The sequence below is a fragment of the Lepeophtheirus salmonis genome, chromosome 1 (genome assembly GCF_016086655.4).
Source record: "Lepeophtheirus salmonis chromosome 1, UVic_Lsal_1.4, whole genome shotgun sequence".
In the NCBI taxonomy this organism is placed as follows: domain Eukaryota; kingdom Metazoa; phylum Arthropoda; class Copepoda; order Siphonostomatoida; family Caligidae; genus Lepeophtheirus; species Lepeophtheirus salmonis.
Window position 1 is genome coordinate 43,927,772 of NC_052131.2, and position 27,429 is coordinate 43,955,200.

Genomic DNA, 27,429 nt, shown 5'->3' on the forward strand with positions numbered 1-27,429 from the left:
CCAATTATTATATGGGAATAATCCTAGTCCTTTTTGTGAGAGTCTCTCAATTTTGAATGGTGAAGAGTAGAGTAAGAGCTCTGTATCAACATTTGTAACGATCTATTCCTCCCTCCCAAAATAATAATGTTATGAATGATCATTATGACTAGATAATTAGGGGGGGGGGAAGGGGATCCACCACTGTTTTATCATCTTTCTTCATTATAATATGTTTTCTCTATAAAGGATTTAAAATGGGATGACAACTATGTATTGTACATATGTCCCTATTCAATAGGAGCCCTCTTTTTATTATCATTATTATTATTTAATAAAATGTCCCTCTTTCATTAGGAGAAGAAGAAGACGAGGACGAGAATTTAATCATCATTCTCATTTGTAAGGTTAGGATTTGTTTTCTTATCTATAAACAGAATCTGCTTTTTTGTGAGTGTGTTTGTGCAGGGATTCATTCTTCCATTCATGAGGATAAAAAATATATAAATTGGATTTTTATATTGTGTGCTTTTTTTTGAAGAGATCTTAAAAGTAGATTATATCATAAACAGAATGAGATTGTATTTATGTAATAGAATAGAATTGTTCCAGAAGAAGAAGAAGAAGCTAATTTCAAATTATAAATTCGTTGATTAATTTGGGAATTTACATCAACCTGTTGAAGGAAATTTTACCTTCATCGATCCAGTCTCATTTTTTTAATTCAAAATAAATGCATATGCCAAAAGTACAAAATTAATTTAAAAAGGCTGATCTGATTCTGTTCGACACGATTTGGTCCTATTATAAAGCTCATACAAAGGCCCAGGAAATTTAAATATATGATATAATGACGGTATTTTTCCTTTTCCCATTTGAGTTGGTTTTATTTTACAATAACTAATAAGAATAAATAAAGACTGAATATATAATATTGTGTTGAGCATTTCTAAAAAGTCCATATACAAATTTCAGCAAAGATTCGTCTTTTTTTGACAAAAATTTCAAATGAAAAAATCCTTACTTACTACGGATATCGTTGAATGTATTTACTTCCAAAGTAATATGAACGGAAAATTTATATAAATACAAATTATGCTCTTAAAACTATATTTATATAAAGTATATAAAACCGAAGTATCTATGACTCAAGTGGGAAAGGGGGGTGACATATATAGATTTCCATGTATCTCTTACTGGAGTTTGAAATTTGTACCTGGAGGAAAAGATATTAAAGAGGGAATTATTTGCTCATCTACCGAGATTGTATTTTATGGGGTGGGATACGGGTAATAGTCAGCAAAATTTGACCAATTACTGATTTTTCTCATACTGTCAATAATCGGTCAGACCCAAATGTTCACTTGAGCAAAGTAGAGTAAATACTCAAAATTGAATTAATAAAGTGTAGTCCTCCCCGTAAATTCAATGTGATGAGTCAACAGAATAAATTCAGTCTGCAACATGGTGCTTTAGTGCAAGGTTTCTCATCTAGTCTCGTACTGAGACCCACATATGCTCGGTGCATTGTCTTTTATTCGGCTCCAGCATTAAATCCTTCAGTTCCCTTGTTGGAGATAAGAAAACTCTATTGAGGTCCTTCCCTCCCTCTAGTTTATAAGAGGTCACAGTGATGCCACTGGAAATGAGGTGGCTCCTACCCGAATTATTCTTATCCTTTGGTCATCTCTTAGAGAGTATGTAGCTGCACATTACATAGACAAATGGTGGACACCTTGGTCGAACCTTGACTATTGCCGTCAAAGCCGTGTGATGAAGTTAGCCCATTATGCATTGAGTGTGGTTTAAGAAATGAAGAACCACTTTATCTGGATTATGAATGTCTTAAACTTATAATTGAGAGGACAAAGTTTTTGTAAATTTTTTGACCTTTTCAAGGACGGTCTGTGTCGAGCCTTTTCAGTTTCTTAATTAATTCTGTTGTCGGGCGCTGGCTGAACAATGCACCACTATCCCTAGAATACGTTCAGAACAGACTGCAGTAGGAGACCTACCTGGCAAGCTATTGCAAGGGCACCACAAGTGAAAGTTATTTTTACATGTGCCCGTACTAATTGTATGTTTTTATTTGGCAGTATCATGATAGCTTTTGAAATGTATCGTTTAAAAATCGAGCATTTACTTTAGAATTATATTAAGTATTGAGGGATTTATTTAAAAAAAAGAAATTTTGACACTCGAGGTGGCGGTAGTCCTTCGTTAGTCATAGATAGTGATATGCCGCGAGCTGAATGACACTCGATAAATTACAAGCTTTACTCGTTACTTGTCAGAATAATAGTTACTCATCCTTACACTTTTTGTTCCTTAAAAAAAAAAACTCTTCAGTAAAGAAATCATATTTTTTATAAAAATGTTGACTCTTATGATTATTTTTTTTCTTCCCAATTACTGTTCATAGATTAATCTAGAAATTAGGTTTAACTCATTTGAATCATGGTCATTAGCTTAATTCAACAATTTATATAAATTCAAGACATTAATATTTTACTATAGTCTGTTTATGACTTACCACCAATATGTTTTAGAGGCACAGATGCTTATTAACAAATATTCCTTTTAAAATGAACAGGGATTAAGGTGCTCATTGCAGAAAAGCCAAAAATGTCTACTAGTGGAAAATTTTTAAACTTCAGGGAGAAAGTTCTCTTTGGTCTTTGGATTTATTTTTTTAAAATCTCAAATATTAAATTTTTTGGCAAAAATTTAAAAGATCCACAGCTATTCACTAAAAAATTATATTTCAAATATTAAATCCTTATATGTATATCCTTAATTTAGGAGGGTTACATCCCCTCGCCTGCAGACGCCCCCTCAAATAAGTCAGCCCAGGAAGATTTACTTTGTATAGTGGGCTCGAAAATGAAAGGCAAAGAATCCCAAGTTTCGACAAGTTCCAATCATAAAACTTGAGTAACAATTTACAAGTGTTCCTCGTGGTACAACACTAGTCATGGATATGAAAATGTGAGAGTATTGATATTTTTAATCATCCCTCCTCCGTCTCTCCCGTTTTGGGTTACGAATCCCCAATCAACACTACTTTATTGGTTACAGAAAGGTCTATTTCAACGGAAGAGGGAGGGGGAGACACCCCTTGTAAATACCAATAGGAAAAACATGGGACATCCATTTGAAAAACCTATCTAATATTGCTCAATTTGTGTCACTTGTTCTAAATTTAGAATATTTGATAACAGAAAAGAAATGAAATATGGTTTTTTTTTGGATAACGAAGAATATTAAATGTATTGTGTATGAGTAGGAATCTCGTAAAGGAGGAGAGTGTAGTTCTTCCTTTTTTTCTTTTCATTTCTTCGAACTCAGGCCGAAAGTACATTATTGTCTATTGATGTTATTGTTTCTTTGTTTATTATCATGTTTGATTGAGTGCGTTGATAATTGAATTACTATCATTCATTATTATTTATTGCAAAATTGGGAGACGAATTGATTGTAAAACAAATATTCAATTCAAATTTACTTACTTATTTATTTAGCGGGTCAATTTAGTACATGGAACTGTTTTAATTTGTATGTATGTTATAAAAAATGATAGATTTAGACTATATGGTTCATCCTTGCTAAATTAAAACGCTTCTTTATTGATTCTCCCTCTTTTTTAAAAAAAATATAGGCCTGAGTTTGTTTACTTCCTATTTAGGTGATCTCTCCTTTTTTTCTCTTTCTTATCACTCCAACTTTCCTTCAACACTTAATATCAAATGGAATTTATCAAATGGAATGCATATAATATGAGATGTAGTTTTGAATGGTTCATTATAAGGGATTAGACGGAGAGAGAGCGTCGATAATCATCAATTAGATGGGGATTACAACCCCTTGTCTGATGTATCTATCAGGGAGGGATCAGTGCTAAAAAAGATTTAAAAAATATGACAACAGTTTTTGAGATTTTTGAGATATTTTATATACACACAATCTGTCCTTTTATCACTACACAGCATATGCCTGTTTTACTCATTAGTAATTATTTTTCATTACACATAAATTAAAATGACAAATTTTTTATCTTATGCGTGACATAAGATAATTTATGTGAAAGGGTCTGGAGGAATGTGGATTTTTTCCTTTGCTGTTAATGAGACTTCTTGAAAAAATCATCTTGCAAGTCTACTCATAATTAAATGGAAGCATCTCTCCTTTAAATTAAATAAAAAGAACCAATTCATGTATATTCATCCGTGTCAAATTAATTTTTTTAAATATGAGCTCCTTCAACAAGATGGAGAAAAATGATAATTTTTTTCCAGGGAAAAAGTTTCTTTCATATTTATGGAACTAACTATTTGATATATATGAAAGTTCTCATGATAAATGATGGAACTTTACGAATGATATTTCAAAAGCGTGAATAGTGCTCCTGATAATATTGTAAATTATTATGCCGAGAGGTTCACAGCAACAGATAAAATTACTTTGCGCGAGATTGCTTATTTTAATTCATTGGATGCATAAAATTATATATCCCTACTAATTTCATAAGTCGTCAATATCTTAGTACAAATAGCACTCATTTACTTGTTTGGTAAGCGAATCAGTTGTCCCTCAAACTGATAGTGATATCAAAATTTATTTTTAATGTTAAGGATTATTGGTAATTTTTACATATTTCCCCTTAATCTACCTCAATACATATCAAATCTACATATTTGTTACCTATGATTAGATTGTAAAAGTGGCAAGACTTTAAATTAAAAAAAAAAATACTTTGTTCCCAGATCAATATGCATTTCTTGTTATTTTGATAAATGGTATTTTCGATCAAAAGTTGCGACAGTTTCAAACCATGTCTGGTGATATGGAAATATGATGATATTTTGATTTATAGAGAAAGAAAACATAAAGGGGGCAAGGTTCGTGATCAAGACTCAACCATTCTACCTTACCAGGCGAATGTTATATAAGGGAGGCTCAATATGTGGATGAGATGATTTAATTATTTTAGTTTGACTACAACAATACATTGAATCACCACGGAAGCAGATGGAAGATAAACATAGCCTGAGCCAAGATTTTATGAAAATTTATAAATTTACAATTACCATACAGGAGCAAAAAATGCAATTTTTGTTTGTTATATGTATTGCCCCTAGTGTGTTCGCAGTGGGTGGGTTGGAGGGGCTGTATCCCCTCCCCGCCCAAAATACAGATTTTTATCGTCATCACTATATAAAATATTTTTTTGGAGATATAGTTTAAAATGTACAAAATGGGTAAAAAAAAGATGTTCAACTTAATTTTTGTTTGTTTTCTAATGAAAGCCGTGTCTGCTTCAAAAAATAAAATACAAAATGCCTCAAAACTCGAAATCGAAAATCCTCACCAAATCTCAAAAACGATACTCAGAGCCTTTACATAAACGTGCAAATGGTAGATTTAATTACAAAAAGAGTCTGTAAAAATGAAGCACTATAGTATTGCAAATAACATGGACTGATTGAAAACGAATTTAATGAGAAGGGTATATATATATATATTATTTTTTTTGAAGCAGACGGCTTTAATTACTGTTATCATCATCATCATCATTTTGCAATTAGGAGTAAATAGATGGCACTTGACATCTATTTACTCGAGCGGAAAGTTATTTTGACCAAATTATCACTTTAGAAACAAAACAAATAATTAACAATAGGCAAGTCAGAGTAGTTGAAGGAAGAAGAAAAATTCCCCGGGTTGGAAAGATTTATTGATAACCTCCCCCCCTCTCCTCTCCTATCGATACACAGGGAGACCCCCATTTAGCATCTCATTTGTATTTAATGAGTGTAGCTAACATGCGTACTTTGAGGTCTGCACTCATTATTTTGTTTTTGATGGCATTCCGCCCCACCGACAATCGAATATGTAAGTATCTATGTAAGGAATGTTCCACTCTTCCGCACTTACTTATATATATGCGTACATACATAGGTGAAAGAATTTTTATAGTAGTTGTGAAACATGGAACGAGGTCAGACAACTCGAATCTGATTATTAAATCTTTTTTTTTTTTTTTTTTTTAGACTCACTGGCTTCTATGTAAGAATGGAAGCATTGTTGTTCCCAATTATATTTTTGCAAAAAAACAAAAAAGAAGCTCCCATCAAACCCTTATTGCATTTTCTGTACTCAACAAAATATTCAAGAGTCTCATTATAACAATAATATGAAGATAATTGAAAATAAATATGTATAAAAAATTTGTCAAAAGTTAAACACAAATGAATGAGAGAGGGGGAGCCCCTAAAAATCCTGTATAATTCTTTCAAACGACAAAAAGGATGCAAAAGATATTTTGTTTTAGAGATAAATAGATAAAATTCTCTTAAAAATTACTTTAAATATTTAAGACATGTTTAAGACACTTTGGGTCATAATTAACATGGAATTTATGTTAAATCATTGACTTTTCTGCGAAAATAAAGTGTATTTATTTATTCCTTATAAATATCTACGAAATCCGTTCGTACTTTGTCGGTAAGTATTTGCAATTTAATTTCTATTGGAGATGTTGTTTATTGGTAAGTACTGAATAAAAAGGCGTGCCGATATACATATATAAACTACTATGAATATAATGAAAGCATTCCGTGAAAAAACAAGAATTTCCATTCGGCATAATTGGGCAACAGAAGGTCATACCTACATCTGCACCATAAAATCAGCTTGGAAAGTAGATAATATGTATGAACAAACTACTAATAAACAATAATATATACACTATCCTTGGGTATGTACACAACCCTTATTTTTTATGAAACAGATGATTCCAGATGTAATGATTTTTTCCCTATGGCTAATTCCTCCAGATCCTTTGCCTCCTTGATCCATCCTGGACACTTTGGAACAAAATTAAAGCTCAAATACATGCCACCTATACAACAGGGATACCATGAACATTAGCATCAAATTGCATGAGGATGTTGGTTTGAATGGCATTATGATTGAGCCACGTGGAATAATAAAAGAAGTCATTTGGATAGAGAATGTATGAAATATGCCAAGGATCTCTTCAAAGGGGACGAAAAGAAGGGGAGTTTGTGTCTGAAATGACGGAACAATGAAGCTTAAATTCAGTATCGAATTCATTTTTGAAAAAATCTTTTGTCCTATTTAAAATGATTCTTCTTTTAGGATCTTTATAACACTTAGTTTAAGTAACTCGACGTCGTTTTTTCGTACAACTTTTTAACCTTTACATTACATACAAATATAATTTAACCTCAGCTCTCTGATTAGCCTGGCTTTCATATGAGGATTCTAGGTCACTTCAAGACCTTTTTAATACTAAATCATTTCCATGATAGTGTGTAATACTAACGACATCCACTGTTCAAACAGTTTGAGTAATTGTATATTTATAGATATCAAAAGTTCATTTTCTCTCTCACTAGATGGCGCTATCTTTGTTGTTATTTAATGAAAGGCGTCAGAATGGAAAAATAATCATAGGAAGAGAGAGAGGAGTAGAGGGGGGAATTAGAGTACTTCCCCCTACTTTTTTCTTTTTCTTCTCTTTCCCCATGGCCCTTTATTCTTCTTTCGTGACGTAGCCTCCTCTTTCTCTCTAATAAGCACAAAAGGGAGGTATCCAATCCATTATAAAGAAGAAGATAACTTTGGTAAAGAAGAACGAAAATAATAAATAACGATGTCCTCCTTAAATAAACAAAAAAAAACCGCCACAAGAGTCGATCCAACGAAGGGGGAAGAGGGGTAGAAAAGTTTTGTTTACAATTGGTTATAAAAGTTTTTGTTTCGTGTTTATTTGGTTAACGTATCATCATAACAGTAAAAAAATGATTCCATTAGAGAGGAGGGTTCCTTGTGGTGGGGTTTTATGACTCTATATTGGTTCTGTTGTGTTGTGTTGGCCTTTATCATTATTTTGTATAAGGAGTTTTCGTTGAACAAACGGTTCTATTCTTGGATTTGATTCATTTCACAAGGATTTTCTGAGGGTCAGTTCAGACAGAAACGTTTTCTGAGGAAAACACTCATCACGTAAAAGGATATTTTTTTTCTTTTTTTTTCTTGCCAAGGGGTTCTTGAGTAAAATAATGTTGCTTAAATAGTCAGTTTTTTCAATTATATGGAGACTTGTTCTCAATAAAGTAACGTAACATCAAACCTAGATGTAAGATGCATACATTTATAGAAGTTTAAATAATGATTGATCCAATTTTATTCATACTAAGTATTTACATTTATTTAGTATGACGTATTTGTAGTGATCTATGAAATATGTCCGTTCAGTATGTAAAATTAAAAGAAACAGAAAAATATATTGGTCGCCCTCACAATTTGAAGAATGCTTGGGAAGAGAGGAGCTTAGTTGTCATGAGGTTCTATTATATCAGCTACAGGAAGCTGTGAGAAGAAGGAAATCCCATTCTGTATAAAACATATGTATAGGCTGTAATTATTCCAATATCAATCCTTAATTTTGCTCCGAGTCTAACATGGACATACATTTATAACTTCCAATCAAACCTTCATTGTTAATCTTCGCCTTTCATGAGTACACACACTAGTTATTACTATATCCTTGGATGTTTTGTCTTCAATAATTAAATAATAATGACAAAAAACAATTTTGTTCAAATTACCAATTAAAAAAACAGCTCCCGCTTTTTAGGAGATGTTTTATACACCTCTACTTATTTGATAAATTATCCATAGATGCATCGACATTACTAATCAGCTGTGAACTTGGATTTATTCCTTCTTTGGAGGCGAAACTTTTTGAATACGAATAAAAAAGAAGAAAAAATCCTTTCAAAAACGTTGCCATATAGAAAGGTCCTAACTCTTTTGTATCTAAGGATATATTATCTGCATTTGTAATGGTTTGCTTAGGCTGCCCATGATTTGCAAAAAAAAAAAATATATATATAATAAAATCCAAAACTATTGTCCTATAATGAGAAAAACTTCTAAGGGAAAATATACAATATATTATGTACATATTAATTAATGTTCGTCAAAATACAAATTTTGTCACAAATGAAATAATCTCTTGAATCTCAAGATAATTTAATCTTATTGGCTCAAGTATTTTCTCCCCCTTTATACAAACTAAAGCATTCATTAGTATGTAGATTTGTAAAAAAAAAATATGATCTAAAAACGTGCTGTAGTTTCTATTTTCCATGCCTGTTACAATTATTTTTTAGTATGGATGAGAGAACATCTAAGTATAAAGTGTGTGTCCTCATGCAAGACCGAGGATTTTTTGGGAAATTATAAGTGTACATCCTTGCTTGAGTCAGAGTAGGATTATTATTATTTTTTTAAATTCAAAAATTCACAGCTTTCAGGAAAAATAATTTTTTGGGAAAAAAATTCAAAAATCCGTAGCTGTTTGCAGGAAATAAAATTTTTGGGGAGAAGTTTCAAAAAATTAATTTTCAAGTATTAAATTTTTTGGAGAAACATTTCAAAAATCCGTAGCTGGGTGCAGGAAATAATATTTTATGGAAAAAAATTAAAAATATTAAATTTAAGAAAAAAAAGAAATAAAAATCCTTAATTTGGAGTGGGGGCTACAACCCTCCAACCTACCCACCACCTGCAGATCCCCTTGTAACTTCTTTCAAAAATACGAAATACCTTCAGTTTAAAGTAGGAGATTTGTGGCTAGATCGTATAATATTCTATACATATGCTACCTTATAGCAATCAGAAATTCACTTTATTTTCTTCAATCCTAGCTAGGAGTGAAGAAATTAAAAAAATATAGTTTTGTTTGAAAGGACCAACTGATCGATCCTTAGGACTGATGGATGGTGAAAAAGATTGGACCGATTAGAAAAAAGACTGAAAGGGGGAAACTAAGTGACTAATTATGAATTCAGTCCTAGGACTGCTCCAAACTATCTCTAACTTAACTTTCTCATGGAGATTTACGGTATAAAACAATAGTTTTCTAACAGCCAGAAACAAATATCCAAAGTAGTTCCAGAAAAATACACCATAAGTGTATGTGAGACAATTTCAATTTTACCCGAATATTAATAACTACTTATATAAATGCAAATTTTCGACTGGAATGATTTTAAAGACATTTTTTAATGACCTTTTATTTCAACATATTTTTGGTTATAAAAATACGTTTCTTTAAATGACTTTTTTGAGAGTTAATTTATTCTGACTCTTACAAACATTACATCCCTCTTCCTCAATCCCCATTTCATACACCTATGGGCTATATACTATGTCGTCCATGAGACTTGCGACTCCATCTGAACTCGAGTGAGTTGCGATATGACTTGATAATACAATCAAAGACTTGCTACTTGACTTGGACTCGAAAGTCATTTATAATTTTTTCACTGGATATGAAGTAAGTATCTATTTTTTTCGAGGACTTGAAGTGGACTCAATGAAAATACTCAAGGACTTGGACTAATGAGAAAAACATACGAGACTCAACATGGGCTTCGAGTATAACGACTTTTTCACAGACTTGTTATGTAGTGCTGGAGGACCCCTAAAAACATTCAGAGGGGGTATGGGTGATGCTATTCTCTTTTGAATATAATCTTGTTGTCAAATTTGTCAAAAACGCAGGGTTCGATGTCAAAAAAATGAATGAGGTTGCCAAAATTTGACTTTTACTTTGTTATAATTGAAATTAATGATATTCATCGTTGTCTATTTTTTAAAATTGGTTATTAAAAGAACATTCTGTCAATATAACGTTATTACAACATTCGATTTTTGTATTAATTCATAACTCATTTCCTGAAATTAAATATGTTTTTATGTTTGTACAAATAAAAGTTAATATATGTCAAATCTATAAAACATGGAAAATTTATGTCATAGAATGAGGAAAAAGTATAAATACATTTCTTATGAGCCATCATATTGATACTTGTTTAAGTAACCTTTATTGCCATATATACAAAGTTCACAAACACAAACGTAGATAGCCCTAATAAACTACTCCTATTAATAACTGTCTACTTAATTGATCAAATAGAGATGATAAGATATAGAATCAGTGTTAAAGCAACGCCAAAATACATATGCATACAATAGTGTTGAGATTCGGCCCGGACTGATTTCCCTCCCTCTTTGGCTATAAGTGATCTTTTAAAGACCGATTTCAACCGTGGCCTCAGACGGTCAGCCGAATCATTTTAAAAACGTAGACTGTTTTTCGTTTGTAGGATTATATATATATTTTTTTTTTTTGGAAGAGCTTGGTTTTTTGAAACTTTTAGGAAAAAAATTTGAAAATTGTATTTGAAATATTGAATTTTTTGAAAAAAAATTGAAATATTAAATTTTTTGAAAACAAAAAAATTTAAAAATTTAATTTGAAATAGTTAAATTTTTGAGAAAAAAATTTCAAAAATCTACAGCCATTCACAGAATTATTTTTTTCGAATAAAATTTAAAATATTTAATTTTCTGGAAATATATTTCCAAAATCCACAAGTGTTCACTAAATTAAAAAAATTTTGATAAAAAATTTTAAATATAACATTTTTTGGAACAAAATTGCAAATGGAATTTTTTCAAAAACAAAATTGCAAAATTGACTTTCTCGAAAAAAATCTGAAAAGTTAAATATTTAAAAAAAATATCATATATTCAATTTTCTAATAAAAAACAAAAAACCTTAATTTATGTGAGGGGCTTCAGTCCCTCCAGCCTAACCCCTGCGGACGCCCCTGGTATCATTCTGTGGATCGATTTTCTCACCATCCCAGTTATATGAGTTGCACCGAGTGGGGAAATTACGAAACACGTGATTTTTATAGAATTAAGAAAAAACATCTCAAAACTTTGTAATGTGGTTAAGTACTATTTTTAACTATATTTTTTATTCAATATGTCTTTCTTCACAAGCAATAAACTTCAACACATCGGCAGATAGATGTGGAGCCCTTGATGATGTGTCCATGGCGTACATCACTTATGGTAGCTCAAAGCAAGTCCAAATATTATTCAATTCTGGATGATTATTCTTAGTTTATTAAAAAAATCTAATTATAATTCTTTTAGTCAATGTTTTTCAGAAAATTAATTAAGGGAAAAAAGGCATTAGTTGACAAGAGTAAAGAGTGTTAAGCATTAAGTAGTGAGGTAATTTTTCAAAAAAATTTAAACTTCTTTAAAGACCAAGTTATATAGTTCGTCCAGACAAAATTATAAGGCTCTCAGATTGGCCTAGGTTGTTGTACAGATCAAAAACCAACACTCATATACAGGTATATAATATTATAACGTTATATCAAACTTAGAAGACGTTGATAAATATGTACATATGTATAATTATAATAGGTAAGAATACCATGAACAGGAGCTGTAGCCCATCCCAAATATCCCAAAAAATGAATTTTCTGTGAACAGCTACAAATTTTTGAAATTTTTTTCCAAAAAATTTAATATTTGAAATTTTTTTCGTAAATAGCTTTGGATTTTGGATTTTTTTTTTGAATAATTGTGCATTTTTGACTTTGTTTTTTAGAAAAAGTTTAATATTTAAAATTTCATTTTTCAATTACTTTTGAAATTTTTGGTAAATTGGATTTGGTAATTTAAAAAAAATAGGATTTTTTAAAAAAAGATTCTAAAACCCAAGCCCTTCCCAAAATAATCCTGTGAACGGCCCTGATGAAGAAAATATATATATTACATATGTTGGTATATGGAGATAAAAAGTGAAAAAAAATTATAATAATTCTCATTTGAAGAAAGGGAAAAAGGAGAGAGGAAAAAAAATGGTCAAAAAAAAAAATCTTTTCATATAGAGATTATATTATCCTCTTCGTCTTCAACATCTTCAAAAGAGAAGAAGGAGCTATATGTGAAGGTATACACATTATACATTCATATATGAGAAAATGAATTAGATTGTATTATTATTAATAATAATAAGATGAGAAAGATCTAAAAAAAAAAAAAAAAATGGTATGTACATACATTAGTATGTTAACGTGAAGCATTGTTTTTTCGTACTTAAGTTCTACATGGGTATAACAAATAATATGTTGTTTAATTTTCCCTAATAAAAGGGGAAATTAGTTCCACAGAATAAATAATTAATTTATTCTTATGACTTTTGTATCAGACATTGATAGAGTACTTAAAATCTAAATCTGTCCTTGAAACTCGATGCATATTTGATTCTATTCTTAATTGAAGCTTAATAAACTATTTATTACTATTCTTTTAGGGCGGGGTTGGGAGTATAATAAGATCTCTCACGACTTTAAAAAAGATAAATGAACATAACAACTAGGCAGAAAACTCCACGGCTTCACACATAGATTGCTATTCACATCATTTTCAGAGTATAGGAACCCTCAAAAGACAGCTCTCACAATTTCATGACAGTTTGTTATTTAGTTTCTTCGCTATTATGCTAAGAGATACTTCTAAAACATTGGATCAAAAACAATCTCGTGTTATAAGTATACACTGCTTTTTGATGGGATAAAATACCATTCAAGCTAAACGATGGCTAGAAAAGTGTTTTAGGGACTCTGCTCAATAAAAACAAAACAATTTTGAACGAAAAAAATTTGTTTTCTTTGTTAAGCCCGGAACGTTTAAGATCTTGTATTAAAAGATTGTGTAAACCATTAGTCCGCACAACTAAAATTTAGATGACTGTCAATGAAAGAATTCCTCTATGATTCTTCAATCCCTCCAAGGCTTCTTGTGACCATTTTCTTTTCCAAAAAGTGAATTCAAGCAATCATAGGTTAGAGTTTCACTTTTACTTTGTTGGGGATTCCAAATTTATGTACTTTTACTTTCCTTTCTATGCAAACACATCTTCATTTCATCTTCTACTTCTACATTACCTATACGTCAATCAGATCCAAACAGTTTTCTACCCAAAATTCTTACAAAAGTTGGATCCTCAATGGTCGAGACTGATGGATTATATAGCTGATATTTATGTCTTTGAGTAGAGGTCATTTCTATATGACGGCTTTAGTGTCCCTTTATTACATGCCTTTAAGATTTAAGAACAAACAATTTTACGGTCCAATACATCCCTAATTTATACGTCCCTCTCTCTCTTTCCTCGTATTGGGAAGAAATGATTTTATAATGTACTTTATTCAAATATGGTTTGAAAAGGAGGGGATTTAAAATCCGATGAATCTCTTTGACAAACAATATACGTTTCAATTCCATTTGGACAAATAACTAACTAAGAAGTAACTGGATGGATGGATGAGTTTTCAAGGAAGGACACACGTGCAAAGTCTATTATTGACACAAGTTTTCAAGAAATGAAAATAGAAAAAGGAAAAAGAAGGTGATTTGTATAATTCAAATAAATACAAATAAAGGAAATGTACATTATGAATTGAAATGGGGGAAGAAGGAGTTGTATTTTAGAGAGTTAGTGTTATGTTGATTCTCAACTAGAGCTAGGACAGCGATCCACCTCAGTTCCGTCAGTCGGTCCTTTAAGAAGGTAAAAACGATTCCTCGTGATGTCATTCAGGATGTTTTTCCTCTATTAATTATTCTGATGTATTTAAATAAAGATAAAATGTGTCTTCTTTAGTTTGAATTATAATGAAAAGATCAATATTTCTCCAAGATATCTACTTCATGTCCGGCTTGTCAACACAAAAGCAAGCTGGAACGTTAATTTTCTAAAAATTGAGTGTGATTACTTTTGTATTCTTTGACAAGTTATAGTCAGTAATCTATCCACAAATATTGTTTATTAACCCCTTGGGTGCGTCTTCAGTTATAAAAACATTATTTTATTTGTAAATGTTCTTCGGTGGTTATTATCTTTATTTTTCTTATTTATTCCATTGTTTTTAAATAAAAAAGTTTTATATTTCGATGACCTTTTTTTTGTTTTGTTTCTTAGAACATTTTTATGTTGACCCATCACTTACATGAAATATAGGACTGCAACTTTTATTAAGGTCACAAACCACACACGCAATTGCTAGCTGTGCCCTCTATTACATCATATAAACTACTAGTTATAGTCAAAAAATAATAAACAATTATTGTAGTGATATAAAGGATCAAACTATCTAAACTAAACTTTTATTTTATTTTCTTAAACTCAACTTTATCTCAACAAAAGTCGTAAGACCGTACTTCAGCAAGGAAATACTGGACCATCTCAACACTAGCCAATTCTTCATCCTTTAAAAATGTCTTTAAATTGATGATAAACTATATATGATATATGTATGTCAGTATGTATGTACTGTTATTATTAATTGAACTGATTTTGATAAGGAAGGTTCCAAGGTGTCTACAAATATGTACACAACATGTACATAGTATGTAGATATATAGAAACTATGACGCATCAGCTATAAATATCTAATAGTACCTAATAATAAAATAATAATAATTTTTCGGCAAATCTTCAAATATGAGAATTTGATAAAGTTTTTATTAACATTACTTGAAGTACAACAATAAAATTTATTGTCTTTTGTCAATGATAACCAAGTGTCAAAGTGATTCCACGTCGCATTTCATCATTGTCACTTATGTATGTACAAGTACTCGTATCTATATACAAAATACGAATGTAGGTATAAATATTATATATATATATATGTTAATAGCTTATTTGGTGGAATAAATAATAACCTTTATAATATATGTATATTGTACAAAATGACTTATCGAACCGAAAAGATCTCTTTCTCTCTTTGTATCTTGGATTGACGCATTAAGACATCATCATGGCTACAGGAGAAGAAGGATGCTTTGTGCCGTTGTTGGTATTGTATACATATATTCATTTGAATCCATTAATAAAGAGGATCGGATCTCATTTAAGCGTCAAAGAATCTTTCGGGTTGTCTTAAATCATGTAAAAGGCATGATTCTTATCGAAAAAAGAGCTGTTATTGAGGAAGTATATATTATTGCCTTCAAAATATCTACATCTTTGCATTTCAAAAGATTTGACCTATTAAATATTCTGATATTCTGATCTTTAAAAGCTAAATAATTTAATGTTTTCAAAGAAAAAAATAGCAAACTGAGTGGACACAGGATAGCTGACACTCTACTTAACTGGTTGTCCGTTTCCGGGCATTTTGAGTGTTGTAGTTGTATTTCAGGTTGTTTTATTTTCATAATTTAATGTAAATTACCTTTTTGGACCTATCTAATCATTGGAACATGTCTAACTGGCTAATAGTGCTTCATCATAGTAGAGTAGCCCTGGTCTATGACCTAATAGTGATTTTATACCTAGAATAGTACAATTACATATGTACAGTTAAATCCATATAAAATAAAAATATGCTTATGGTCAAGATTCGAATATATATCAATTTTTGAGTGCATAAAATACTTTGTATTGAAGTATAAAATCCTCATGAAGTCAATATTTTATTCATTTTTTTGTTATCAAAATCATAGGAATTCCTGAGAAAGATGAATCACCATGGGGATTTTTGTCTTGTTTATAGCTATTCCTAACATTTTTATTCTAGATGCGTCTTTTTAAATTCATTTCAGAATTCTTTACAATCATTACGGATACATATCAATTATGAATGCCTCCCTCCATGACTACCCCTAAAAACAGTCTCACTTGAAGATAGTTGAAAAATCCTAGACGATCTGTCAAAAACAGGATTTCCTTAAAATTCTAAGTTTCAAAATAAATTATTTACATAACTATCCAAAAATTATGGTTTTTATATATTTCAAATATAAGAAAAATTAAGATATAGTCAACTTTTCATCTGAAAAATAACTGTTTCTTTTATCCGGAATTGACTGTATATGGAAAATTAAAAATGAAACTCGGGCCAGTGGCGTATTATATGTATATAATAACATATAGCAAAATTATACGTCAAATAATTTTCAAAATACGAGCAGAATACACAGTGAGACTGGCTACTACGATGATTCTGACGCCTTTAATGTACAAAGTATTTTATTTCAAGTTACAAAGGGAGACAAACTGAGCTGGGCATTCTGTACCAAATAAAAAAATGAAATAAAATATTGATATAATTAAGAATTATAGCAAAACGGACAACATAATAGATTTTTTTGATATTTATGTATGTACAACCCTGAAACAGGGGGGTTCTCATTAAATATAAAATGTTTAAAGAAGTCAAAAGTCCAAATTGAAGGTTTTGGCTTACTATGTTATTTATTATCTTTTGTCAAGGAAAACTCCATACGTGGAATATACAGTCCTTTTACCCATTCCTTTTTTTGACCAACCAGAGGCGATTTTTTCTTTTTTCAATGAGTATTATAGTTATGAAATGAAAGATGGAATTTAATTGAAAAAAAAACTGTAATGAATGTCTTAACGAGTTAAAATAACTTTATTAATTCATTAGTATTTTGATAACATAAATGAATATTTCATTTCCTCAAGACATTCATAACACGATTACTTTAATTCATTTCCTTCCTTCATTTCATAACTATTCTAATGCTAAAAAAATTGCCCATAGTTTGACCGACTGAAAGTGAAAAAGGTAAAGAATATTCCATATTTACATAGAGTATTCCTGGCGTGGACCTACAAAGTGATGTCTAGGTTGGTGCGTCCACAAGTTTATAATTTAGGGGGGAGGGGAATTTCTTTAAAAAACAAAAGAAATAAAATTTTTTAAAAACTCATAGTTATCCACAGAAAGTTTTTGAAAATTACTTTTTTTTTTGGAAAAACTTACCAAAAATTTCAAAAATTCATAGTTTTTCACGAAAAATTATAGTTATTTCCAAAAAAAAAAAAAAGAAATATCAAATATTAGATTTTTTGGAAAAAAATTCAAAATTCATGGCTATTCATAGAAAATTATTTTTTTTTTACAAAAATGAAATTTCAAATATAACATTTTATGAAAAAAAAAAAAACTTTAAAAGTCCATAGCTTTTTACAAAAATTAAATTTTTGAGAAAAAAAAGTGACAGATTAAATTTAAAATATTAAATTTTTTGGAAAACATTTTATAGAAAAAAAAAAATTTGAAAAAAATTGCAATCATTTAAATTTTTGCAAAAACATCTACAGGCTAACCCCGGCAGACGCCCTTGTACGGTCCGTCATTGGGTAAACCCATAACAAAAATCAAGTAATGATCCAAAAATAAATATTTCAATGTCTAATTGGGTACAAACTGGGGTGCTGCTGAATGCAACGCATATTGTATTTATAATCAAAACAATAATACAAAAAGAAGACACCTTACCATACTCAAAGGCGGTGGACCAGAAGATGAGGGCGGTGTTGCTCCAGGGCCATTGATGTAAGAGCTACTACTACTGCTATTATTGTTATTAGCGCCATTGCTTGAATATGGGGAATGAAGAGGGTATCCAGAGCAGAGCGGAGATGAAGGTGAAGAGTCCGACTTGCCTGAAACATTCAACAATAAGTCAAAATTAAAAATTAAAATAGAATACGAGTACAAAAATGGTAAAAAATTCATTGTTGAAAGGAAAATAATGGAAATGGTTATTATAAAAAAAGAAATAAAATTAGCCATATGTTGATGAAAGCCAAGAAGCAATAGAAAGAATCAACGAAAGAGAGAGAGAGAGAGAGAAGAAGGGAAGAAAAGATCAAAGAAAAAATAAAATAAAATGATTTAAACTCTTCCCACATATTTTAAATGACTTTATATGTATATATATTTTGGTAGAGCTTCATAGACTTTTTTATTTTCCTTCAACATATGATATATATTGTGGACAGTTTCATCATGAAAAAAAAAAACTAAAAAAACTAACTAAAAAACTCTGTTAGTTTTTTATTTTATTGAACAAGATACTTCCTATTTGCTATGTTATAGGAACGATGATTTTACCTCCTCCGGGTAGGATTTTTGCCTCTAGTGTGTTGTTTGAGGAAGATGGACGTCCATTTGAGGCCATGCCAATCGAGCTACTCGTACTAGATGCACTCGAATTAGACGCCCCTGCAGTAGAACAGGCTACCAGAGTGTTCAAATCAAGTGGAGGGAGGATTTTGGTGCAGGATCCTTCGAGAAGAGGGGCGCCCTCCGTTTCTTCAATGAGGGAATTCTTTTCCTCTGAGAGAACGGCTCTCAACTCCTCTTCCTCCCCTTCCTCCAGACACTCCTCCTCTTCTTCATCCTCTTCATGACTAAAGATCTTGAGCTCATCCGAGAGGTAGCTATTACATCCCAGAGATCCTGTATGATCCTCGTCTTCGCGCACCTGAAGGAGATTGATTTTACGTTTGAGGCTCTCTTCCAAGTCCAGCTCCTCTAACTCTATTCCTTCTACCTTCGTCGTTGTCATCTTCTTCTTCTGAGGGAGGGGCTCCACCCTTGTACAAGACTTTTCCTCTTCTGACATGAGGCTATTGAATGGTCGTGCCTCCCTTGTGACTTCTTCCTCTTTTTCTCGATATTACTTGTATAGATATGTTGATTGAGCGTGTAAAAGCAAGTGGCTAAATCCGGACACTGTAGGACATAGTGGGGTGGTGGGGATACTCAGGGATGAGGAGGAACACTACTTTTAACTCGAAACCATGAAGTAATTAAATATGGTTGAAAATACACTAGGTAGTTAATAGTTGAGTAATAAAATAAAATATATATAAATTTCGCCACACTATTCACTTCAATTTTTTTTATAATAATTATTTTTTCGGGTATTTATTTTAAATGCTATTGATGTGTGTGTTGAAGACTACTGTAGTAGTAGTAGTCGTAGTAGAACTTGGAGCAGCAGGAGCAGCAGCGTGATTCTGAAAAATAAGTGTTGTTCATCGGGCGTGCGCTTACTCCGGCTCTCCATCTATGGCGTTGTAGTAGTTCTATACTACATATACACATTCCCCCTCTTCTCTTTTTCTTCTTTTTTATTTTTTAGAAAGTCCTTTTTTGATTGGAAGGCGTTCAACAGAAGCGAAGCTTACTATTATAATAACTAGAGATACTACCATATATATGTACTTATATTTAGTACAAAAAGGACCTCGCATATATATATGTATTTATAAGGATTCTCGCCGACTGGCGGAAAAATAATGAATTTCAAACAGGAGCAGCATCATCATCACTTCTTCTTTTCTCTCCTTATTCCCTTTTTTTTTCTATTTTAAAAGACCCCATAAGTTTAATTAAATTTATTTGGCGAATCTATTCACTATTTAGTAAACTCATAATACTTTGAAAAATTAATTGAAATATTTGACACAACTTGTTGCCGAAAAGGTTTTGTATTTATATATATTTACTGCTGTGATTGAATTAATTTTTAATGAAACTCTTCATATTTGAAATAATTTACTTTGTATAATTTCATTTTTTTTTTTTTTTGCATAATTTAGCTTTTACTTATATTTTTGCATTTCTTGTACGCATTTTTAACTTTCTCCTTTTCCTTATGTAAAAACAAATCCACTCTACATTTAATTATTTTTATTTTTGTAAGGGGTTTCCCGAATTCTTTTAACTATTTTAAGAAAAAAAAGCAGGGAATATATGCATTTTACATCTATCAACTTTTGATGATGTATTTTTATAGATTTGCTGTGGAATGTGACGTTCAGTTTGGTCTGAAAATCTTTGACCGAACTAAAGAGATACAGTCTCAATCTATTTTAGAAAAAAATCTGGATCTACAACTATTCAATGGATGAATTGTTGATTACGTCGTGCTTGTTTTATAATTGTATACATCGACCTACAAATACGTCATATCAAGATAAATGTGCTGTATGAATCATATGATGAGTGTGGACCCAAAACTTAAATAACAAAAAAATGTGATTTTTATAGAATCAAGAAAAGACAACTCCAACCAATTTGTGATTTGTTTAAAGACTATACGTCAGTAAAAAGATGATCAGCTCTATAGCATGAAGGTTGTGTCCATGGCGTACTACTCTATCATGATGGCACACCCGACCAAATTCAAATTTGATGAGAAGTACAGCAAACATTCTTCTCCAAGAAACTTCAACGCCTAGGAGCTTTAGGTCAGGGGTAGAGTAGGGTCAAATAAAAGCTGGCCAGAAGTTAGCCATATTGTTGTTGCGAAAGTTTTAATTCTCCTTGGCTGTATATCGCTGTAATGGAACTCTTGATGTTGGATATAACAAAGGTCTCTACAGCCTTACCGGCACTGATAATGGCACATTTGGGATCGTACACGCGTTGAGTTTTTGTTGGGTTGCCGACATTTTAACTTAGAGACACTGTATAAAAACAAAACTTGTTTATTTTTGTTTCAGCCGTCTTTGGGTTCACAGAGAAACCTGGTAATTAAAAATAATAGGGACAAAATTGTAATTAAGTGCAGAATTATGTTTTGTATGTACAAATCATTAATGGAGAGAAAATTAGTCAATAGATTGAGGGGAAAAAAATCTGTTACGATTTGAAAACGATAACATTTTCATATTCGATAAATGAGTTCAAAGTCTGGAACGAAATATTGGTTCAAACTACTCTAGAAAAAATCATTTGGGACCGAACTGAAAAAAATCGATCTAGGACCAAGTTTCAACACTAGTCGAGAGAGAGAAATACAATATGAACCACATTCATATACATATATAAAAAGATTAACTTCAAAGAAACTTGTTTAACTTAATAGTTTTAAAAAACAGCTTCAAAAGAAATTTGAATATTCACGAATTGTAGAAAAAAGGAAAGGAAAAGTAACAACAAGAAGAAAAATAAATATACAAATAATACAAAACAAAAAATAATAAATGCGTAAGGACGACTGACGCTCATAATAATTAATATTTCATTTAGTTCTACGCCATGCGCTAACCAACAACACATACGACGATACGATAAAGAAAAAAAGAAAGAGAAAAAAAGGGAAGTCTTCCGGTCCATGCGCCGACAAAGTTGCTTCTAGACTCTACGCACCACTAAATGACGTCAGAGATATCCTCCCTTTTGGAGCTTGCGTAGTTTATGTATAGATAAAAGATATTTCTAACAAAGTACTACTACACCTTGAACAAATCCACCGGAGAGGGTCTTTGATCTATATTTTCCATTATAATTCGTAAAGAACGAGGGAAGAGGTTATGTGATAAGGGATGGGAAAATGTTCCGATCCTCATGTTGGAGTTCTAGATAGGAGGGATGATATAAATTGTTGCGTATTTAAACTATTGGATCCTTGATTCAAGTAGTGCTTTTCAAACTTTTTTTTGACTTCTTTCCATCTTCATTCTTTCTCATTTCAAGAGGGAATACTTAATCGTGTTTCTTCTTAAAATAAATAAATATAGAGTGTTTTGATTTTTTAAAAGAAAAGTAGATGCTTTGAATCCATTCGCACTGGACTGAGATGTGCACCATAGTTGGAAAAGCACTACACAAATGTTCTGTATGCCATTTTGATGCACCTTGCAACTTTTCCTTATCAAAAAAGAAAACAAAAAAAGTCCACAAAAATTAAATAGTGGTTGAACAATGATTTCCAATCGTTGGATTATTCTCTTTATAATAGTAGATATCATTTGGGTTTAACCAATGAGCATCTAGAACACTTATATACAAAAAGTGAAGTAGCAAAATCGACAGCCGACAAATAAATATATTATTAATTTTAAAGTCATTAGATTAAGAATGTGTTATATCCATATTATCAATAAAGTGTATAGTCACCTACTTTCACCTTAGATGTCGCTTATTTCTCTTACTTCTATGTACATATATATTTAGATTGATCTTTATACAGCTCTCAATAGATTCAAATATATAAATATATGTGCTCGTGTTTATGTATCAAAAACTTGTAATATATTCCTTTGTACAGAGCCGGTGGAAAATGAAAGTTATATTTGTTGGAAAGGTTTGCATTTGACATAAAACATTATTATTAGTAATTGTGATACATTTTCATATAAACTACTAGACTTGCGATGTGACTGGGACTTGAGTCCATATTTTAAAGACTTGTGACTCAACTTGACAAAACAATCAAAGACTCACGAATTAATTTTTTTAAATGGATATAAAGTACTTTTGAAATTGTATTTTATTTATTGAGGACTTGAAGTCGACACGATGAAATTATACCTTTAAAAAAACTACTTATAGTCTTTTATGTAACACACTATTCATATTCTAAAGGCCCAAAGGGTGAATAAAAAATCCGACCATACATATTTGATTGTTAAGACGGTTTACCACATCTATCGTGTGTGTAGGTACACATCTAAGTTTATATATATAGATAATACTTATTTATAAATGATTAAAGGAAGTTTTTTCTGATTTAGACGTGTACAGGCACGATAAATGTGGTCAACCACCTTAGGTCCATTGATCTAATTGTCCCAGTAAGTTTTTATATCAAACAAATAATATTTGAATAGATTTAATTGTTTTTATTGTCCTTTATGAGTGTATGTACTTCAGGCAATATTGTGCCCTTATATTCGTAGCAATAGAAGTGGCTTACATATTGAAAAAGACTCCCTCTATAACTTCATAGGAGCGCTGGGAGTATGTCAAAAGTGCTGCCATCTATTGCTTATATATTAATTTAATGTGATGGGATTCAAATGAATAGAAGAAAAGTAGAATAAAATTAAATATTGATGTGGTTTTGTAAAGTTAATGAGGCGAAAAACATTTCAATTTCAAGTCTTATTGAGCCCCAAGAAAATTCTACATATATATAGATATATATTTAAAATACCATTTGAGGAATCTCAGAGTTAAGAGCATATTTCAAATGTTTGAACAATAGCACATAAGTGATGATGATTGAGAGAGGTGAGATGTATTGTTATTGAGTAAATCTGTGTTGGTTGTCATAGGGCGTTACCTCATGAACATAAAAATTATACACTGTATATTGTTGTCAACTGTTTATGTTTCTACTCCCCCCCCCAGTATTCTGTACCCTGATTCGTAGAATTTGAACGTGTTATTGTTAAGCTGTGAACAATTACTTAGAATTATTGACAAATAATTTCATAGTTGGAAATAATTGACTAATTAACAACTGATTTTGAGCCTTTTTCCCCCCTCTCTTTGGATAAAACATAGCGAGATACAATAAATCTTACATAGTGCTGACTAAGGCTTATAAGAAGGGAGAGCCTTAAATACACTATGGATTGATATTCAAAGCGTAAAAATTGCGAGGATATATTCTGCAAAAGTGAGTATAAAAATGTAAAATCAAGATTTTTGGACGATTATAATGATAGAGTAATTAATGTAGCCTCACCATTCTATTATTATTGTTAAAAAGGAAATTGAATATTTTTCTGTTAATAGCTAAGAAAATAACATATCAATGTATACATTTTACTCTTAATTTATAACCTATGCTTTCCTGTTTTTTGGATGTAAATTTAGATAATTGTATACAAATATATATATCTCAATTAAGATGTCCGGCACTTTCACATTAAAGCCATTTTTTCTACAGGATATTTCGCCTTAATATATATAAAAAATGATACTAAAACGCAGTGGTTGAGTTGCAAAATCAAACCCTGGGGAGCGGATCAGGGATGGATTCTGATTATGGGGGTTTCTCCCCCGAGAAAATTTAAAAAGTACAGTTGATTAAAAAAAGAGTAAATTCCACCCTCCCGTGGTATAATGATTAATAATGAATGGACTGATCAAATGTGGTTTATTGGGTATGAAGCAAAAACATACGCATTATACTGTCATTGGAACGGTTCATTTCTGTTGGAATAATGATGTTATTATTCCCCAAAAGTTTAACCCATACTATTGAAATCTCACTATGCATTTACTTTGAACCAGAACCAAAATTGCTAATATATTAAGAAAAATAAAAATAATCAAATGCGACAGCAATTCGAATAGTAAAAATGCAATGGAATGACGTAGCTCAATGAATAACATGCTCGGAAGAAATTATTTTCTTGAACTCAATGTGCGTAGGTTCGTGCCCCGTTTGTTCCTAAAGAAGGAAATATACATTATGCATATGTACTTTAAGGAAGATTCCTTGGGCAGATGGAGTCAATGTAATATGTTTACTAATACTTAATCAGTGCGTCTTAACTGACATATTAAAGGAACATAAAAAAAGAAAAAGAATTATCATTCGACATGATGGGTTATTATTAGACCAGAGCACTATGATATAGGACTTGTCAGAATAAATAACTTTTAATTTTGAGCCCCGAATCCTCTAAGTGGTTTTCATCAATCTATAAACCGCAAAACTATTCTTGGTTATGTAAACAAATTACTATTAAGTAAAGCACGCTCATGCCCAATTAGTTTATTAAATTTCTTACGTATATTTTGTGGACGATAATAGTTTGACATTATTCTTAATTTGGGACTTAATTAAAGTATTTATTATCTTTTATAGGGATTTATGAACAATATATTTTCGAAAAAATTAAATATTTTCCAAAAAGTAAATGATTCTACGAATAGTACATTAACGTCTGACCACGAAAGCAAAATACAAAATAAAAATGTTCAATTGAAATTAGCGATGATTATTTCTCTCCGAATTTCTTAATTCAACAACTGAACAAAGGTTTTCGTTACCAGTTTTTGCCGCTGCTTCCTTATGTGCTTTTTTTTTGTTCACGTTACTTTAGATGGAAAGCCGAAGCCTCGTCATATAGATCTGTTCCTTGGTTAAATTAAAATTATGAAAACTAAGGACAATAATTCTTGTTCTTCCGACCTTGCAGATTTAATATATTATACTGGGGAACGCAAAATTTCTACCAATGAAATGAAGGAAGGCTATAATTTATCTTTGAGTGCATATTCCAAAACTGATATCAGTTTTTATCTGGGTTATCAGGTTTCAGAAAAAAATAGAGATTATATTAATTTGGGACTATTGTCGTTCAAAGTCATTTTTCATCATTAAAACAATCACCAAATACAAATAAGATGAATGAAACTGATGTTGTATAAATATAAATAAACATTTGAGCTAAAAAAAAGTCAAGCATTCGGACAATCGAAAAGTCATAAAAAATATATCACACACTAAATAATATAAAACATAAAAATTAATCCATTGGTCTCCCTCGATGAAAGCGTTCATATCTCTGGACAATTGTTTTTAAGGTGGTTCTATATCTTGTTGAATCTGACAATTTATATTTGACAATGTCAATAGTATGGTTCCAGGAATCACAAACCCATCCTTGGCATTTTCAATGCAAAAGCACAATTTGGTATTTTTGAGTGATGTTATTTTTTATTGGGTTGAACTAGCAAATTGTCTACATTCTTATACTTATACCCCTTGACGAATATTGACTGAGAATGACCTCACTGACTTATTCGAATTATGACGTCATTTTGCAAAGATATTTCTATAGGACGACTAGTGTATTTGATTCGGACGTGTCCTTGATATTTACGGCGGGATCAGACGGGACATCCAAATTTTGGGACCATTACATCTATTGATAAACCTTCTGTTCATTTCATGGTAAATTCATCAACCCTTCCGCACCTTTGTCATACAAAATTATATCGGGGCGTCTAATCTAAAGAATAATATGATATAATTCACCTTGGGTCAATTAATGACAAGCTCCCTTCATAAAAGTCATCTTATTGTAAAGTAGAAGGTCATATCTTTAACATATTTATGTCGTATTAAAGTGCAATTATGACTCACATAGTCATAAATATACCTAGGATAGAACGCTTTTTACATTTTCTATTCTTGATACACCTAGGGTTTATGATTCCTTTATATCAGAGCTCCCTAATGATTAAAGTAAAAGGTTCAGAATATCTCATTAAAGAGGCCAAATTTTTATCAAGTTACATTAGAGTTGGAATTTTTGTTTCGCGTGCTCTGTAAGAACCTTGGTCTCATTCATCCAGTTAATGCATACTTGATTGATTGCATGCATCATCAAATATCAGTGTAATCACATGGATGACTATCATCGTAGAAGAAAGTCCCTATTTTCCCATTTGTCTAAGTATGTAAAGTTCAAAGTCTTTGATATCGAATTTTGAGTCAAGTTTCAAGGCATTGCTCCAAAGTACAAGTCTAAAATTATTTATTTGTTCATTTGAAGCTTAAGGCTTTCCTTGAGTTCAGTATAAACTAGTAATGATCTTAATCAAATGTAATTGCCTAAATTAAATCTCAATTGTTAACTATAATATATCACCATGCAACAACATTTATACCGCTAGCTGAAATCCACATTTATTATTGTAATTAAAGCCATAGAACACGAAAATGACCATAAAAACATTCAATATCTACAGGTTTGGCCTTTAAAGCCTTTAAAAGGCCTTTTAGGGTATAGCTTACGGTTTAGTGCCATTTTTTGGGATGAAAGACATATGTAGATGAAAATCAAAGTAACTAACGAATTGATACAAACATTTAGCATTTGAAAATGAATTATTTTATCATTTATCTTGATTACAATTAATAAAAAAATGTATATAACCACTAAAAAATTGAGTGAAA

The 27,429-nt window shown here is 31.0% G+C and overlaps 1 protein-coding gene across 2 annotated transcripts in view; it reads right to left on the reverse strand.

The window, feature by feature from the left end:
* The window catches only part of LOC121117145 (uncharacterized), a 31,666-nt gene extending 11,958 nt beyond the window's left edge, over nucleotides 1–19,708 (reverse strand). For both annotated transcript variants that reach the window (XM_040711492.2, XM_071893770.1), the window contains exons 1-2: nucleotides 18,822–19,708; nucleotides 18,204–18,370 (exon numbers count right to left, since the gene is read on the reverse strand). In XM_040711492.2, the coding sequence (XP_040567426.2) occupies nucleotides 18,204–18,370; nucleotides 18,822–19,335 (681 nt within the window). In that variant the 5' untranslated portion in view covers nucleotides 19,336–19,708. The remainder of the gene's footprint in view (nucleotides 1–18,203; nucleotides 18,371–18,821) is intronic.
* Between the last annotated feature and the right edge of the window lie 7,721 nt (nucleotides 19,709–27,429).